Source organism: Pelophylax lessonae (genome assembly GCF_965119305.1).
Source record: "Pelophylax lessonae genome assembly, chromosome: 2".
Lineage (NCBI taxonomy): Eukaryota > Metazoa > Chordata > Amphibia > Anura > Ranidae > Pelophylax > Pelophylax lessonae.
In genome coordinates, this window is record NC_138769.1 from 489,506,236 (window position 1) to 489,524,013 (window position 17,778).

Below are 17,778 nucleotides of genomic sequence, written 5' to 3' on the forward strand. Positions count from 1 at the left end.
AAGGGAACCGACTCGTCAGTCTTTCTACCATCTATGCTATCCTGATTCGTCCGGCGTTGGAATCTGTTCCCTCCTTTATCACGCACTGGCAATCCAACCTTGCCCTACAGTTATACCCCCAAAGGGAGACGATTCTCCACCTTGCCCAGAAATCATCTATAGCCTCTAAGGTGCAGGAGACTAGCTACAAGATCTTGACGAGGTGGTACAGGGTGCCCACAACCCTTCATCAAATTTTCCCACAGATTCGTGACACCTGATGGCGATGCGGGTCTGGCCGGGGAACGATGTCACACATATTTTGGGAGTGTCCCAAACTTAGATATTTTTGGGAAAAGGCGACGGTTACTATTAAACTCCTGACTAATGTGGATGTTTCGGACGACCCTGCAGCATGCTTGCTGTACCTCACATGACAACCTATTAAGAAATACAAGTCCTCCCTAACTATTCAGCTTCTAAACGTGGCTAGGGTATGGGTTCCCTTATGATGGAGGTCTAAATGCCCGCCCTCGATGTCTCTTTGGTTTTCTAGGGTCAATAAACTCGAAGGACCTTACAGCTACTAGACAAACGGGAGGGGTCTTTCAGTGTAACCTGGACGTCATGGCAACACTTTATCCTTATTGCAGATTACCTCAAATTCCACACCCTAGCTGATCTCCAACATACGCATTGTGCTCCTAGGTGAGAGACACCCTCTTGCTCCCTTGCTCCATTTCCCTGCTCACACATCACCCCCATCTTTTGTTCCGCTGATCTTTCCATTTCTTCCCTTTTATTTTTTTAACTCTCCTTCTCTGCACCTTGTCTCACCTTCCCCCTGACATATTACACCCTTCATTCCTGAAATTATTTCAGCCACCAGGGGCCCTTTTGACCCTGGTCCTTTTTATTTTTATATACTTAACTGGTTTGCGATACTACGGTGGGCATCATAATGGTCCCTAGTTAATCTTGAAAATCTAAAAGTTATCTATGCTTGTGCTTCGTTAGCATTGCCAACAGATGCCCAGCATAGAAACTCTTACCAGTGTCTTACCAATTTGATCTGCCACTTTGGTTATGATGTCCTATGTATCATTAATTTTTCTGCATGTTGACACTTTGCATCACCATTGTTTTTGCTGTATGTATTGCAAATTTGACTAAAACAGAGAAATACAAAAAAAAAAAAAAAAAAAAAAAAAAGGAGAAGGAGATTCTTCTAAGTGCTTATACATAACCCTATCATACTGACTGTAGTGCCTAGGTCATTTTACAAAACTTTAGACACACTCGTTTGCTTCATTCATATAGGCAAACACTAGACAGAAGATGAAACTGTTTTACAAAGGCTTATGATTGAGGCCGGTATGGCACAGCCTAACATGTATTACAACTACCTAGCTGGGCAACTGCGCCATTTGACTGACTGGCTGATATCTGACGGACTCCAGCTGTAGCGGAATCGCATTTAGCTCATGTGCTAAAATTAAAAAACTTCATTCGGTACCTCCAGCTTTGTCATGTTTCACAAAACCAATGTGGTGTTACTTGCAATAAGTTTTCTGATTATCCATTGATGAGTGGCTCACAGTCACAAGGGCTCAATCTCTACTGTATTCTCATTATCTACCTCAATTAAAAAAACTATTTGATGGTCCGTGTTAAGAGGGATTTATACCCAATCTGTCAGATTAAAGCTGGATTACGCACTATACAATTTTCTTTAGATTTTTTTCCATAATTTTTTTTTTTTTTAATAAATAAAAATTTGAGCGTAAGGGTTGTCCGAATAAATGGCGAATCAGATATTTCCTTAAATAAAAAAATAAATAAATTTGGGGCATAAAGGATTGTCCCAATAAATACAGCAAGCTGTGGGGTAGCTGGTGTTCCTCTGCTCTCGCCAATACAAATACATGAGATGCCTGTTGCATGTGCTCAATCTGAATGATTGTACCTATGTATACAACAGACATTAGGTACCTAATCCAGCTTTAATTGATCAGAGGCTAATGTATTGTCTGTCACCAGGACCGCTCAACTTAATCTATCCATATGTAAATATGGATCTTATGTATTCATGTACAGAACTCTGTATTCCATAATGCTTATTTTGAGCGCATTTGGTTGTTGTACCAAAATGTTTTTGTACCTTTGTTACATAGTAGTTGAGGTTGAAGACAATAGTCCATCCAGTTCAACCTGTGTGTGACCCTAATCATCTCTCATACCCCTTAATGTTCTGATCCTTGAGATGCATGTCCAAGAGTCTTTTGAAAGTAACCATACTTCCCGCAGAAACTACCTCGTGGTAGAGAATTCCACAATCTTGTAGCCCTAACAGTAAAGAACCCCCCGCGTTGCCTGAGGTTAAAACGCTTCTCCTCTAATCGCATTGTATATCCTCGAGTCCTCATGCAATCCTTGCTGAATAGCTTTTTTTCTATGCCGAGATCACCATTGGGGTATTTGTAAATTGCAATCATGTCCCCTCTCAGGCATCTCTTCTCCAGGGAGAATAAATTAAGTAATTGTAGACACTTCATAATTAAGGTCCTCCAATCCCCTAATTAGTTTAGTTGCCCTTCTCTGGACTCTCTCCAGTTCCAAACACATCCCTCTTGAGGGCTGGCGACCAGAACTGGACGAATACTCCAGATGCGGTCGGACCATATTTTTCTAAAGTGGTAGAACTCTAGTTTTAGCTCTGGAAAACATCTCCTTTATGCATGCCATTATTCTGCCGGCTTTGGCAGCTGCCGCTTGACATTGCATGCTATTGCCTAGTCCATCCTCTACTAAGACTCCCGGGGGGTGCGATGCCAGCGCCATCGGCAGAGCATCACCGTAGGGGGGGCACACTTTCAGATTATGCCAAAAGCCCTGGTTTGGCAGTCAATGCAAATTTGTGCTAGAAACGTACAAATGAGTGCATTAAATGGGTAACTAGAAATGCACAAATGAGCGCAATAAATGGGTAACGACCAGCTTATCCATTGCCAAAACATACCTCCTGCAATTTAACGACCATAATGGAATGCAAGTGTTTGACCAGATTATCTAGGTAAGGAACAAGTAACGACTTTGGACAATCCTCAGTAAAGTTGATAAGGGCAGCAGCTGCATGGGCCTGGACACGTGGATTAGCTTGGTCCTCCATAGTCTGAAGCAGGCTTGCAATCACCTTAGAAAAGAAGAACACCACAGTGTGACCAGTAAATTATAACTAGATAACTGCTTTTTATGAAAATATAGATTGTTCCATCTCTACATGCAAATTCACTGTTTCACAAAAACTATAGGTAAACACGCTACATACTCCCCACTGCACTTATCACCAAAGGTGATTAACCTTTTCTGCCTACAGAGCCTGTGCAGCAGCCTGGATATTTGAAAGGCACAGTTTTTCCTTCCTTAGAGTCCCTGGAACTGACCAGAGTGATTCTATTTGGTCAAAGCAGTCACGTCACCAACTGCATGGTGAGTGGAAAAAAAGCTAATCATCCACAGGAGGTAACTGCAGTGGGGAAAAGGGGAATAAGTGAGAATGTTGGCTACTACAGTTACATGAAAAACTGCTGAGGTTTGTATTACTGTGCAGTTATATAGCCTCACTAAATGTGATAATTATTGAAAGAAAAGCACAAAATATACTTGGCTATCGAAGCTAACACATTTGCAGAATGTTTAAACACAAGTGAAAATATATAGGTTTATAAGTACCTTTTCATGAAACTTCTTCTGGAAAGCAGGGGCAAAGTCTGTAGCCATCTGCCCAATAGCATTACATGCAGCATACCGTACTCTGGGATGCTAAAAAAAAAAAAAAAAATTATATATATTTTTAACATGTATATTAAATCTTATTTTTCCAACAACATTGACAAGGATTAAAACTATTGAGATGCTTAAACACATCTAATGAAACTGTACCAAGTAAATTGACTGCCATTTTATTAACTAGACAATGTATGATACTTACAGGATCTTGAAGGAAAAGTAACACGAAGTTGACCATCTCATTAAGGATGCTTTCCATTTGCTGGTGACATCCCTCTCCAATGGCTGATAATGCCATAAGGCCAGCATGTCTGTACTTCCAGTTAGCTGTAGAAAAATAGACGACTGAAATATTTAATATCAGTCGTTTCAAACCTTTATGTAAACAGAAACAAATGCTCTCCAGTTAAGTGACCGTAACAAGGGTAAAGGATCTTAAAGTGATTGTAAAGTCTTTTTTTTTTTTTTTTTTTTTAATATCTTTAAACAAAACATACATTATTACTTACCTGCTCTGTGAAGTGGTTTTGCACAGAGCCGCCCTGATCCTCCTCTTCTCAGGTCCCTCTTCTGTGCTCATGGCCCCTACCTCCAGTTGAGTGACCCCACAGCAAGCTGTGGGGGCATCCAGGCTAAGTCACAGCTCCCTGTGTCCATTCAGACACGGAGCCCCGACCCAGCCCCACCCCCTCTGTCTCCTCATTGGCTGACTGATTTTGATTAACAGCGGGAGCTAATCGCGCTGTGCTGCTGTCTTAGCCAATGAGGAGAGGCGTCTCGGGCAGCTGAGACATTGCTGGATAAAGATGGACTGAAGTATTGGGGGGGGGCTGCTGCACACTTTTTTTTATCCTAATACAAAGAATGCATTAAGATTAAAAAAAAAAAAAAAAAAAAAACTTCTGCCTTTACAATCTGCAAGTATAATTGCATACCAAGAGAGTTTTACAAAAAAAGTTTTGAGTACAAAGATCAACACCATCTGGCTAGGAGGAAAAAAAAATGTCTTATGGCCTAAAGCATTGGTGTCCAACCTTTTGGCTTCTCTGGGCCACAATGAGTGTAGAAAAATTTTCTCGGGCCGCATATAAAATATATACTATAGTTAAGGTATATAAGTAATATGCCGCCGCTCCCTTCCCACGCCGTCACCCCCACCCCCCCGCACTAATTTAACACAACTAGAGGATGATCAAATGAAATGGAATCAGTATACAGAGGTTTACTTCTTTTGAGAGATAATAAAGGAACACTAACCACCATGACCACTTCAGTGACTTGAAGTGGTCATGGTGGTAGGAGTCAGAAACACTGCATATGGTCGCCTCCCCCCCTCCCCTCCGAGGCTGCCTCTGCCTACAGTTGGAAGTTGCTGTGGCTGTGCCCCCGACCCAACTTCCTTCCTCCCCAGCAAAAAAATAAAAAATTGTCAGGGGGCAGTGGGCCGCATTGCCTGCGGTTCTGGGCCGCAGGTTGGACATGCCTGGCCTAAAGCAAGGTACAAGCCAAATGCTTGCTACTACTGTCTGATACCTGAGCTACCATTGTTGACCTCATACTAAAAAAAAAGGCTAGTTATCCGACGGTTTCTTGATTCAGTGAATGTAAAAACACTGAGCTCTGGAACAAGCCTGAATATCATCAAAGTTTGAACTTCTTGACTGTACTTGCTCCAGTTGAATGACAAAGTAAAGCTTGAAAGTTTTTAGTTTAAATGCATGCAGTAAGGAGGGAGAGGGAGTGGGGCTCGGGAGCAAGCATGCATGCATAAATGAATGAATGCCCCCATAGCAAGCACTTGGCAGGGTGGAGACCAGAGCTCTGACGGGAGCCCCACAAAGAGGAGGATTGGGGCTGCTCTGTGCAAAACCCTTGCACAGAGCAAGTACAGTAAACCCCCCTCCATTGCGGGGGTTACGTTCCGGACACAGCCGCAAAAAGTGAAATTCCGCGAAATAGAAAAACCCTATTAAAATGCATTCTAGGCATGATTTTTTTTACTGTCACTGTACGTGTAAAAGCATTTTAAGGTCTTTAAACACACTTTTAAAACAATAGAAACTCATTTAAACACATAAAAGATACTAAGAGACATAGCAAGAGCTATGAAAACCACAAAAATATTTCATTTTTAATGATTTATATAGTAAAATAACATTACAAAAAAAAAAAACCGCGAATTACCGGGACCGCAAAAACTGAACCGCGATGGAGCGGGGGATTACTGTATAACATGTTAAGACATTTACACATGCACCAAGTTTGCTGTAGCAGCTGAGTGTATGAAAACTGCACCCCCCACCCTTACATCTGTCATCAGTGGCACTAAAAGGGTTAAAGGAGAGTGTACATTCAAAGAATGTGGCTAGATTAACTTTTTTTGTAATATCACCTTACATTAAGACCATTACCAATGTTCTTCTAATGACCCCATTTTAATGGTTTACAAAAGGGCTGAACACTGTGCAGTAAAAACAGAATTAGATTGTCAACTCCTTAGCCTAAGTCAGGGGTCTTAAAACTACAGCCCTCCAGCTGTTGCAGAACTACACATTCCATGAGGCATTGTAAAACTGACATTCACAGACATAAGGCATGATGGGAATTTAGTTCCTGAACAACTGGAGGGCCATAGTTTGAAGACCCCTGGCATAAGTAGTAACACACATACAAGTTTTCTAAATATCCCCAATTAAGGAAATATTTGAAATGACTCACCGTTTTGTAGCATTTGCATTATATGTTCCTTAATCATGGGGAGGACTATCTTTCCACCCAAACCACAAGCCATTCTATCCAAGGCACTTTCACCAGCTACAGCATTGCTAGAAAAAAAGCATAATAAAGTTTTTTTTTTCAATCGTTTATTTCAAGAGCAAATGTGATCAAAAGGACAGAAACAGCCACATTTGTATATTTAAAAAAAAAAAAAATGGGATTTTTGACTTACCGTAAAAACCATTTCTCTGAGTTCATTGACTGACAACGCTCTCTGGGATTCTGGACCATTGGGTTATATTGCCCCTAGGCAGTCCTAGGTGGTATACTCCTTCTCGCGGCTATAAGATTTCAGTTTAGTAACAAGCAGTGTCAGAAGTAATACAACTCCAAAAGGGGGTGGGAGCTGTGTCCCTCAATGAACTTGAGAAATGGATTTTACGATAGAGAAAATGGGATTTTTGACTTTTCGTTAATTGGACAGACAGCTCTCCAGGATTCTAAACCATTGGGACGTCCAAGCAGTGCCAAACATTATGGGGTGGGACAGAAAAAAAATATCCCAAAGCCAACAACAGCCAAGCAGGTAAACAGGAGCTTAAACAAAAGGTCTGATCCATCTGGAAATGCTCGAAGAAGCTGACTTTTCTTGGCCCCTCCATGATCACAGTGAGTCTGACCTCCAAAAAGACTCCATAGATGCCAGATGCCCCCGAATCGCCCGAACTAAATCCGAGGTATGAAAACGCAAATTCCTTAGGATGTTTAGGCCTGGGGATACAGGAAAGGAAACAAGGTATATTCATTCAAATTGAATTCAGAGACTACCTTAGGGAGGAATGTCAGACATTGGCGAAGAAACACACATTATCTTTGTGGACCACCAAGTAAGAAAAACGACAAGATCACGCCGCCTATAGCCTGCGAGCAGATGTGAAAGCCACCAAAAAAAAAAGCCACATTCTGGCACAGCGTAGGCAGGGGAATCTCCCGAATATTCTCAAAGGGAGGCTTCTGGAGAACTGAAAGCATCAGGTTCAGATATGGCAGTGAGACCACACTGATGGCGTCAGATGTCCGACCCCATGAACAAAGGTACGCACCAGAGAGTGCATGGCCAGGGGTCGCTGAAAGAAGACTGCAAGGCAGACACCTGGCCCTTGATGGTACTCAAGGCCAATTTCTGCTCAACACCCCGTTAAAGTAAGGTCAAAATCTGAGACACCAAAAAAAGAACGAAGGTGAACACCAATCAACTCACACCAGGAAATGTATGATTCCACGTATGATGGTAGCTCTTCCTAGAGGCAGACTCCATAACCTTCAGCAGTGTAAGAATCACCTACCTAGGCAAACCTCTATCCTTCAGCACCTGGCTTTTAACAGCCAAGCCATCAAAGCCAGTGACTGTAAAGCAGGATGGAAGATTGGCACTTGGGACAACAAATCCTCACCGAGAGGCATTCCTCAACATAATAGGAACCAGGCACCGCCCCAGATAAAACCTCCACGCCATCGAAATGGGGGGAGCTGGCGGCTGGAGGAAGGCTGCGACTCGTATGTGAACTCGTGAGGCGTTTAACTGGCAGGCCAGCCCCTGTTCAGTGGGGCTATGTCACGGCCTACCTACCGCAGAGCTGTGGTCTGCATGAACGCGATGGCCAGACTGGGGTGACCACTGGATCTAGACTATCCAGTCCAGCAGTTTTTTTTTTTTCCCCTGCAAGATCTACAAACACGTGAAAAGCCATTTAAAAAGGAAAAAAATTGCCAGGACCAGAGATCCCTGCAGGGAAATAGGTCCTCACTGACTAGGCAAAAAAAAAAAAAAACCTGAAGTCCTATAGCAGAGGGGTATCACCTAGGACTGTCCATAGGCGTAGCCAAGTTCTTTTTTTCTGCCTAGTGTCTTACTCCTGTAGCAGACAATATAACCCAATGGACCAGAGTCCTGGAGAGCTGGTTAGGTAAAAGAACGAAAGAAAACCTTTTACATGCAAGATAAACCAACAAAGGCAACTGATTTAAAACTAGCAAAATGGGCAAAGGTGCATATGGGCAGGGACATTTCCCAGAACACTCTCCAGCTAATAAAAATTGAGAGGCTAGCTGGAAAGTATGCAAATTTCCCATTTTTGTTTTTAATTGGACTTAGTTCTCACTGGTACTTTTTTTAGATTTGGTGTGGAAATACTGGGAAATGTGGAAATGCTTCAGCTGCCTAGAGCGAAGTTTGGCTTGTTGCTATACCTTTAAGGCACAATGGGATACATATACATACATACACATATCGTTTTAGAATTGAATGTACTACAATTTGCATACTATGTAGGTAAATACCTGTCAAAATCATCATCCTCCAACTCATCAGCATTTGACCATTCTTCATCTTCTTCTAAGTCTACCATCATTGCTAACATTTGAGGTACTAAAAGCAAAAGGTTTCATTAAACACCAAGACTAGACAAAAGCGCACAAAAACAATCAGCAAGGCTTACACACACATTCAAGATCAACTTACTTGCTTGAGCAACAATACTTGTATGTTTCCTCAACATAGCAGCAGCCGTCTCTGAGAGAGTGACAATAACCTCAAGTGCCAACTGTCTTTGCATGTTGCTTAAACTTGTGTCAGCACAAAGCTACACACAAAAAAAAAAAAATATATATATATAGTAGAAGTAGTATTAATGTACTCATGTTTTAAAGTAATCTAGAAATTGCATTGATATATTACTACCTTTAAGCTCAGTTGCAAAGTTGCTTCCAGGTGGGGTCTCAAATATTTGGGAACTGTATCTGCAATTTCCACAAGTGACTTCAGAACAGAATCATCATTGTGATAACACGATTCATTCACAGCCTAAAAAATAAAATATTTTTTGAAAATATTAGGGAGTACTGTAAAAAATTGGATTTTTGGACTTACCGTGAAATCCATTTCTCTGATGTTCATTGACCTACAGCTCCTGATTCTTCCTAACCATTGGGTTACAGCTCCTGATTCTTCCTAACCATTGGGTTATATTGCCCCCTACAGGAGTAGGACACTAGGCAGGAAAAAGCTCGACTATGCCTATGGGCAGTCAAAGGGGGTATACACCCACTCTCAGCTATTGGCACTCAGTTTTGTAGCAGTGTCAGACGAAAACCAGAGGGGTGGGTGCCGAGTCGGTCAATGATCAGAGAAATGGATTTTTATGCAAGTCAAAAATCCCATTTTCCTTTCATTCATTGACAGCTCCCGATTCTTCCTTATTATTGGGATGTCTCAAAGCAGTGTTAAAACAGTGTGGGAAAAACAGCAGAAAAAAAATTCCCAAGGCTAAACCATAGCCAACCAGGTAACCTGGAGCTCAACCAAGAACTGGAGCTCACCTGGAAAAAAACAATATACCCTCAAAAAGAGGGCAGCCTGCAAAACCTTGCGGCCAAAAGAAGCTTCCGCAGATGTCAATACATCCATTTTATAACTTTTTTTTTTTTTAAAGTGTGCACAGACAACCAGGTGGCCGCCTTGCCAACCTGCATCACTGACGCCTTATGACAGAAGGCCCAGGAAGCACTAAGCACCCAAGTAGAGTGTGCTGTAACATGGAATGGAAAGGAAGGACCTGACCGTTAATTGAAAAGGCCTGAAAACACCATCTGTCCTAACCATGTGGAAATGGTCACAGCAGAAGGGACAACCCTTCCTGAGGTCCATCCTTGATCAGAAATAGGGTGTCTGACTTCTTAAAAGACTCCGTAGCTGCCAGGTACACCCCAAGTGCCCGAACCACATTCAGGAAATGCAAGGCAATTTCCTTGGGATGTTCAGATCTGAGACACAGGGAAGGCAACACAATGTCTTCATTCAAATGGAAATCAAATGACCTTTGGAAGGAACGACGGACAAAGGTGAAGCACCACCTTATATCTCTGGGAACCACCAGGTAAGGTGGACAAGACAAGATAACGCTGCCAGCTCAGACACCCTGCAGGCAGAGGCCACCGAAAAACAATTCAGACAAGCCACTATATCCTGCAGCACCTGGCTTTCAACAGCCAAGCCGTTAAAGCCAGGAACTGTCAAACAGGATGGAAGATTGGCCCTTGGGACAACAGATCTTCCTCGAGAGGAAGTCTCCAAGGAGCATCCGTGACGAGCTGTACCAGACCGGCGTACCAAGACCGGCAAGGCCAGTCTGGAGCCACTAGAATGACCGGAAACCCTTCTGCCGCTATCCTGCGCAGGAGTCTTGACAGAAGTTTAAGAGGGGGGGGGGGGGGGGAAGGAGGAGACTTAAACAGACGATACCGACCCTCAAGGAGCCACTAGTGAGTCTGCAGCGTTGGTCAGAGGAACCAGAGATCGGGCAAACACCTCTGTACCTTCCTATTGAGACGAGAGGCCAACAAGTCCACCTCGGGAGCACCCCACCAGAGAAAACTGATGAAACCCCTCCAGATGAAGTGACCATTCCTCCTGGTCCAATGCCTGTCGACTGCAGCAATCTGCCTGCCAATTTTACACCCCTGGAATGTGCACGGCAGAGAGGGCTAGAACTAAGCGTTCTGCCCACCTTAGAATGCTGGCTACTTCCCGAGCCGCCAGGACACATCTTGCGCCCCCTTGGTGATTGACATAGGCCACGGCCGTGGCATTGTACGATTGGAACCATACTGGACACCCCCCGAAGAGGACTTGTCCACTGATCCAGACAAAGTCTGACCGCTCGGAGTTCCAGTACAATGATCGGCAGTCTGAACTCTTCCATAGTCCAGACCCCCAAATCTGTGCCGAGGATGCCTGCCCAACCGTCAGATGTTTACATGCTGTTCCCCATGCACTAGGAACAGTGCTATGTTTGTGAGTAATCAGCTTTTACTTTGAATAAATGTACCAATTTTAAAACGGAGAGCACTAGATGCCCTTGTTATACTTTCATGTGGAATCTTTATGCCGATTTGCTGAGGCGCTGTGGTTTCCATGATTTAAGACTGGGACAGGAGAAGTTCACCAGAGTCTATGTTAAAAGCGCAACGGCCTTTGTGGTCAATGTATGGAGGCGAGAGGCTGGCATTAATTGTGGTGGTGGAATCACGCATGTTTGGTGTTTTTTCTACCTTTCTACACGGGTCACCTTTACCTCAAGCTTGGCTTTGGACATATGAACATTCCCAGATTATGGACATTGCTACCGTTCATTGGTTTTAACATTTTAGCGCTGCACCATTTTTTACCTTTATTACCTGTTTTGGATTTATTAGTATTGACCAATACCGGTGTTCAGCTGCTCAGTGTTTTCTATTTTATGGATTATAGCGCTGAATAAGCCCTTGTTTTATATTCTGTTACCAATTCTATATTTATTTAGCTGCTTATCCTAAAAAATTGATGTTTTTCTATATCTTGAAGAACGTGAGGTTATACTTGATAACGTATTTACACGTAATGCTTCATCTAAAGAACCTAGTGACCTGTCCCACCATTTCAAAAAACTAGGTTATTTGTTTGAAAAGAAAATCAAAACATGGTGGGACGTAGTATCATTCCAACAGTATATATCATCTAAGATCATCCCACGGCGATTGCGGTGGGATGTTCCTCCTAATGATGGATTATTAGAGGACGAATCTAATGCTGAATGGAGTGAGTTCTTTACGAAAAAGGGTCTGGAGCTTCTTGCTTTTCTGTTAACACGGAAGCAGAGAAGAATGAAAGCTCTAGAGACCCAAATAGATGTTATCAAAACAACTATAGAGAAAGAAAAAGATAAGCCAGAATTCTTGAAACTGTCTGAAGAGCTTAAAATAAACTTATCAAGTGGGATAAGGAGGTTCAAGACAAGAAGAGTAAATTTCTAAGAGACTCAGAAGATTTTGGTAATAAATTTATAGGTGGCAAGTCTCTCGTGCCCCCACAGTTACCCCTGAAATAATCCCAGACTCTGCAGATATAGAGGATGTCCCTCCATCTAATTATGGAACACCTCAACCAAGATTATTCTTGGGAGAAGGCTCTCAACCGAGAGGTAGAGGCCACGGTGGTAAAAGAGGGAGAGGTAGGGGAAGAGGAAGGGGTCAGAGACCACAGCATCAATCCGCTTCCAGAGATAACTGGAGTGAATAACTTATCAGTCCGGTTATCAATGGCAGACTGTACCTTATCAGAATAGAGGTTATCCAACGGGCCCAAGAGGTAATAGAGGCCAAAGAGGCGGTGGCCCATCGGGAAATCGGCTTATACAAACTAAAAACAGGTTTCAACCACTCCAAAACCAGGGTGAGGACCCCCATTTTTTAGGGTCTCAGAGGACCCCTTGGAGGGATCCTCAACCGGGGCCATCAACCCCATTAGGAGCAAGACCTTATTACCCTCCTCAGCACCCGCCGAAACCAATAGGAAGGGGGACGGAAAACAAAAAGAAAAGAAAAAAAAAGGGGAAGTAGAGGAGGCCGAAGGATACAAAAAACCAAAATCCCGTTAGGCACTGGGATTTTTAATCTCAGCGGTGTCTCTCTTACAGTTGATGAAATCCGCGTGCTTGATAAAGGGCTCAAATTTGCACCAACAAAAAATCTTAAATTTGACACTTACATAAATCTCCAGAAATTTACCAGAACTCCAAGCATTAAGAAACACTTTTTGGCAAATCCACAACCAGCAAGAGAGGATGTTGAAGTTTCACACCATTCTAAATTAAGAAATAAATCGGTGTTCAACCCTCCTAATGTGGATAATAAAAACATTGAGGTGTTCAGAAGTATGGTAAGTAGGGACCTTGACTCACTTAAGGTGAGAAAAGCTAGTGACCCACAGCAAATCAAAAAAGGCATCAAGTTATTGGAAGGGAGAAAAGACCTTGTAATTCGACCAGCGGACAAGGGAGGAGGATTGGTAGTGATGAGTGGGAATTACTATCGCCAAGAGATGCAGAGATTGCTGAGCGATAGGGATACATATTCCCCTCTCCCTGGAAATCCAATGATTAAGTATAAGAAAGAACTTGGGAGTCTGATTGACAGAGGGGAAAAACTAGGGATTTTGAGCTCAAAGGAGGCCCAGTATCTGAACCCTTTGTTTTGTAGGACCCCTATTTATTTTCTCCCTAAAATCCATAAACATCAGACTTGCCCCCCAGGTCGACCGATTGTAAATGGCATTGAGTCAGTAACAGCAAGGCTCGGTCAATACATCGACCATTACTTGCAACCCTTGGTGTGCGAGACGCACGCATACCTTAGGGACACGAAACACGCCATTACTCTTTTGAATGACCTAACAGAGATTTCTGAATGCATCTTGGTGACCGCTGATGTAGGGTCGCTTTACACGATCATCAACCATGAAGATGCTTTAAAAATCAGTAAAATGGGCATTAAACAAGTCAGATTTGCCATTGAAACAGAGATTTTTGGTAGAGTGTCTGGATTTCTGTCTACTAAAGAACTATTTTTGGTACGACAAGAAATACTTCCTACAAGTAAAAGGAGTAGCGATGGGGGGACGGTTTGCCCCCAGTGTGGCTAACTTGTTTATGTCACACTGGGAGGAAGAGATCATCTTTACAAACCGTCCTCCCCAGTTGAGCTGCTACCGCCACTTTATCGACGACCTTCTGCTGATATGGAAAGGAGACATGACCAGTTTACAACATTTCATGGATCAACTCAATTCCAATACTCGGAATATTGAGTTGACATGGAATATAAGTACTGAGAGTATTGTCTTCCTTGACTTGGAGATTTTCAAAAAAGAAGGTGGCTTGGAAACTCGTACATACTTCAAGCCGACTGACAAATTCTTATATACCCACAGGGAGTTGCCATCATAACCTGTGGTTATATAATATCCCAAGAGGGCAGTTCCTAAGGATGAAAAGGAACTGCTCCTTGGAAGAGGATTTCCAGTCTCAATCAAAAAAACTGGCATCAAGATTTCTGGAAAAGGGGTATGACCCCGAACATATTGAGAGAGAACTTTCTAGAGTTAGCACTACCACAAGGGAAAATACATTAGTGTCCTCTAAAAAAAAACCACCTCCAATAATGAATTTTGTTTTGTGCTGGACTACAATATCCAGTACAAAAAGTTTGAAAAAATTGTAGCCAAGCACTGGCCTATTCTACAGCATGACAGGGTGTTGGGCCCCGCACTCCCGGCTAGACCGAGGTTTGTGTATCGGAGGGCCCCTACACTCAGAGACCGGCTGGCCCCGGGAGTGGTTGACCCACCTGTCAAATCTGGTAATGCACTCTTTCCCTCTTTAAAAGGATTCTACGCTTGCGGTAAGTGTGCGGCCTGCAAGACCTCTAAAGGTAACATTAAGCGAAGGAAGGAATTCGTTGCCACAGCTACACAAGAGGTGCACGTCCTCAGAGATTTCATTACATGTGAAACCAAAGGGGTCGTGTACATGCTTGAATGTAGGTGTGGTTACCAGTATGTGGGCAGGACCACGAGGGCCCTACATAGAGTAGGGGAGCACATGAATAGAATCCGTAAGGGGAAAGATAAGCATAATGTCCCCAAACACTTCAAAAGATACCATCAGTGTGACCCTACAGGTCTGAAGTTTTGGAGTATTGAGAAAACCACACGTCACTGGAGAGGAGGCAATTTTGTAAGGCAATTAAGCCGCAGGGAATCATTCTGGATTTATCAGACTAAAGTTTTAGGACCTGGCGGGCTTAATATTGACTTTGATTTAAATTGTTTTATTTCTAACAGGTAAAGTGTGAGGTTTTATTTTGATTTTGCAGTTATTTTATTGTTGCTATTATTTTAATAATTGTATGATTTTATTTTAATCTGTAATGTACTTGCGATCGGCGCTCGTTTAATATATGTGGAACTCTCGGAGCTTCGTGGGGAAACGTCACTATATATTGAGGACAGATTATATATATATTTTTTTCTGATCCATCTAATTTGTTTATTTATATCTTTAGGCTATTGCCTTTCCTGATATAATTATTTTATATTATTGTATTTTGTGCAATATCTCAGCCGGTGCATTTGTGGACCGGGAGTGGCTCAGTTCCGTGTTATGAGCGCTCTTATTATTGGTCTATGTTATGCTATTCAGCGCCTCCCGGAAGTCAGGAGCTTTCCCTTATCAAAGATGGAGATTGGCGATATGTCACTTCCGCTTTGGGGATTAGCGTCCGGTTGCTAGGCATCATCTATTTAAGGCGTGCGGGTGCCGCCCTCTCCGTACCCCTGCTGAAGAAGTCACGCCCATTGATGCAACGCGTACGGGGGGAGGAGCCGTGACGTCACCCGCGACGCTCTGAGAGGACCGCATGTTCGAGCTTACCGATCAGATGTTTACATGCTGTTCCCCATGCACTAGGAATAGTGCTATGTTTGTGAGTAATCAGCTTTTACTTTGAATAAATGTACCAATTTTAAAAACGGAGAGCACTAGATGTCCTTGTTATACTTTCATGTGGAATCTTTATGCCGATCTGCTGAGGCGCTGTGGTTTCCATGATTTAAGACTGGGACAGGAGAAGTTCACCAGAGTCTGTTAAAAGCGCAACGGCCTTTGTGGTCAATGTATGGAGGTGAGAGGCTGGCATTAATTGTGGTGGTGGAATCACGCATGTTTGGTGTTTTTTCTACCTTTCTACACGGGTCACCTTTACCTCAAGCTTGGCTTTGGACATATGAACATTCCCAGATTATGGACATTGCTACCGTTCATTGGTTTTAACATTTTAGCGCTGCACCATTTTTTACCTTTAAGTAGGAAAGGACACTGGGCGATTTTGGACACTCAGCTTTAGATAAAGACCGTCAGAACCAGATGGAAAAAAAAAAAAAAAAAAAAAAAAAAAAAAAACGAACATCGTGCCACACGAGACGGCTTTGAAAGATCCCCTCCGCAGCAGCTCCAGCTGCATCCTCCAACGCCAAACTGCCTGCACCGATGCCATCAGTGCAACAACCTGCGCTTGCCAACAACCGGAGTGGAGGAAGCATCCTCACTATCATATGGAACCGGGAGCGTTGCTCGACCCCGCAGGGTGGGCCAAGTCTGGAGCAACCGGGCTAGACCCAGTTCTGATGACAGATGAGGCAGGGGGCGCTATATACTAAGCTCACCCGGAAAAAAATAAGCAGGGGAGGGCCGCCAATCGTGATCCCGCAAGGAGATGCCGACCAAGGGCCCACACAACAAAACTGTGGGTTTTCCGCAGTGCTAAATAGGGCAGGGGCCCTACACAATGGCGGCATGGCTGCCATCAAAAAAATAAGTCTCCCCCACAGCACCACCCCTTCCAAGGGAGGCGCCAAGCTGGCCTACAATTTTGTGGAGGTCCAGCCAGTCAGAGGAAAAGGCAAAAATGCCCGAAGGAGTGGGAGGCGCCCCACTAGTCCGAATGGCCTAGTAGGCCGCAAGCGGCGACCTGAATTTTCGTGGATGTCTAGGCGCTTACCCCAGCAGAGAATACCACCCAGGGGCAGCAAAGGGGAGGACAGATGCCAACCTCACTGGGGCCGCCCCACATAGCTCCCAAAACAGTAGGCCGCAAAGTCGCTGTCTAAATTTTTGGCCAGATCCGGCGGTGTGAGGCACAGACCCGCGGATGCCAATTTTCCACTCCCCCAGCCCAACAATTGCAGCAGGGAGCCCAGAGCACATCCCTACCCTAGTCCCCAACCCCCAGGGTGGCAGGGAACCCTGCTATACCCCCCCCCCCCTGCACAACAAGAAAAACCTGGCTAGCAGCAACCCCAAACAGGCCCCCCTTAAGAGCATGTGGCAAAAGCCAGCTCAAACTCAACCAGGGAGGGGGGTTCTGGAAGACCCACAGTGACCACCAACACATTTTAGAGGGTCTGGGGGGAGCCCAGGAGTCCCACTGTTCCAGGGAGGGGCCTATGTCCACCACAAAACCCTCCTGGGGTAGAGAGGGGACAGCCAGTAACTAGACCATAGCAGAAACAGGGCGGGCACTGCTCCTGACAGACCACCGCTCCACCGAAATTGGGTGGCTGTCGGCCAGGAGGAACACTGCTGAGGCCAGGTCGTTTGCATCCTCGCAAGATGTTTAACTCGCAGGCCAGCCCCCATCCAGTGGGGCTATGTCATGGTCGATCTAGCGCGGAGCTGAGGCCTGCACGCGCTCGCTGGCCAGACTGGTGGGACCCTCTGGATCTAGATTATCCAGTCTGTCGCCCAGTCCGGCAGTTGATAGGAAAAAATTCCATCCAATCCAAAAGGAAAAAAAAAAAAAAAAAAAAAGAATTGCCAGGACCCAAGATCGCAGCAAGGAAACTAGGTCCTCAAAAAGGAA

At 44.0% G+C, this 17,778-nt stretch overlaps 1 protein-coding gene across 1 annotated transcript in view; it reads right to left on the reverse strand.

Moving 5' to 3' along the window:
- Positions 1-17,778, reverse strand: part of IPO5 (importin 5) — a 167,398-nt gene that overhangs the window by 95,005 nt on the left and 54,615 nt on the right. Inside the window, exons 7-13 of the mRNA XM_082245950.1 lie at positions 9,227-9,349; positions 9,008-9,128; positions 8,827-8,914; positions 6,487-6,593; positions 3,971-4,095; positions 3,712-3,801; positions 2,999-3,172 (exon numbers count right to left, since the gene is read on the reverse strand). Of these exons, the coding sequence (XP_082102076.1) occupies positions 2,999-3,172; positions 3,712-3,801; positions 3,971-4,095; positions 6,487-6,593; positions 8,827-8,914; positions 9,008-9,128; positions 9,227-9,349 (828 nt within the window). The remainder of the gene's footprint in view (positions 1-2,998; positions 3,173-3,711; positions 3,802-3,970; positions 4,096-6,486; positions 6,594-8,826; positions 8,915-9,007; positions 9,129-9,226; positions 9,350-17,778) is intronic.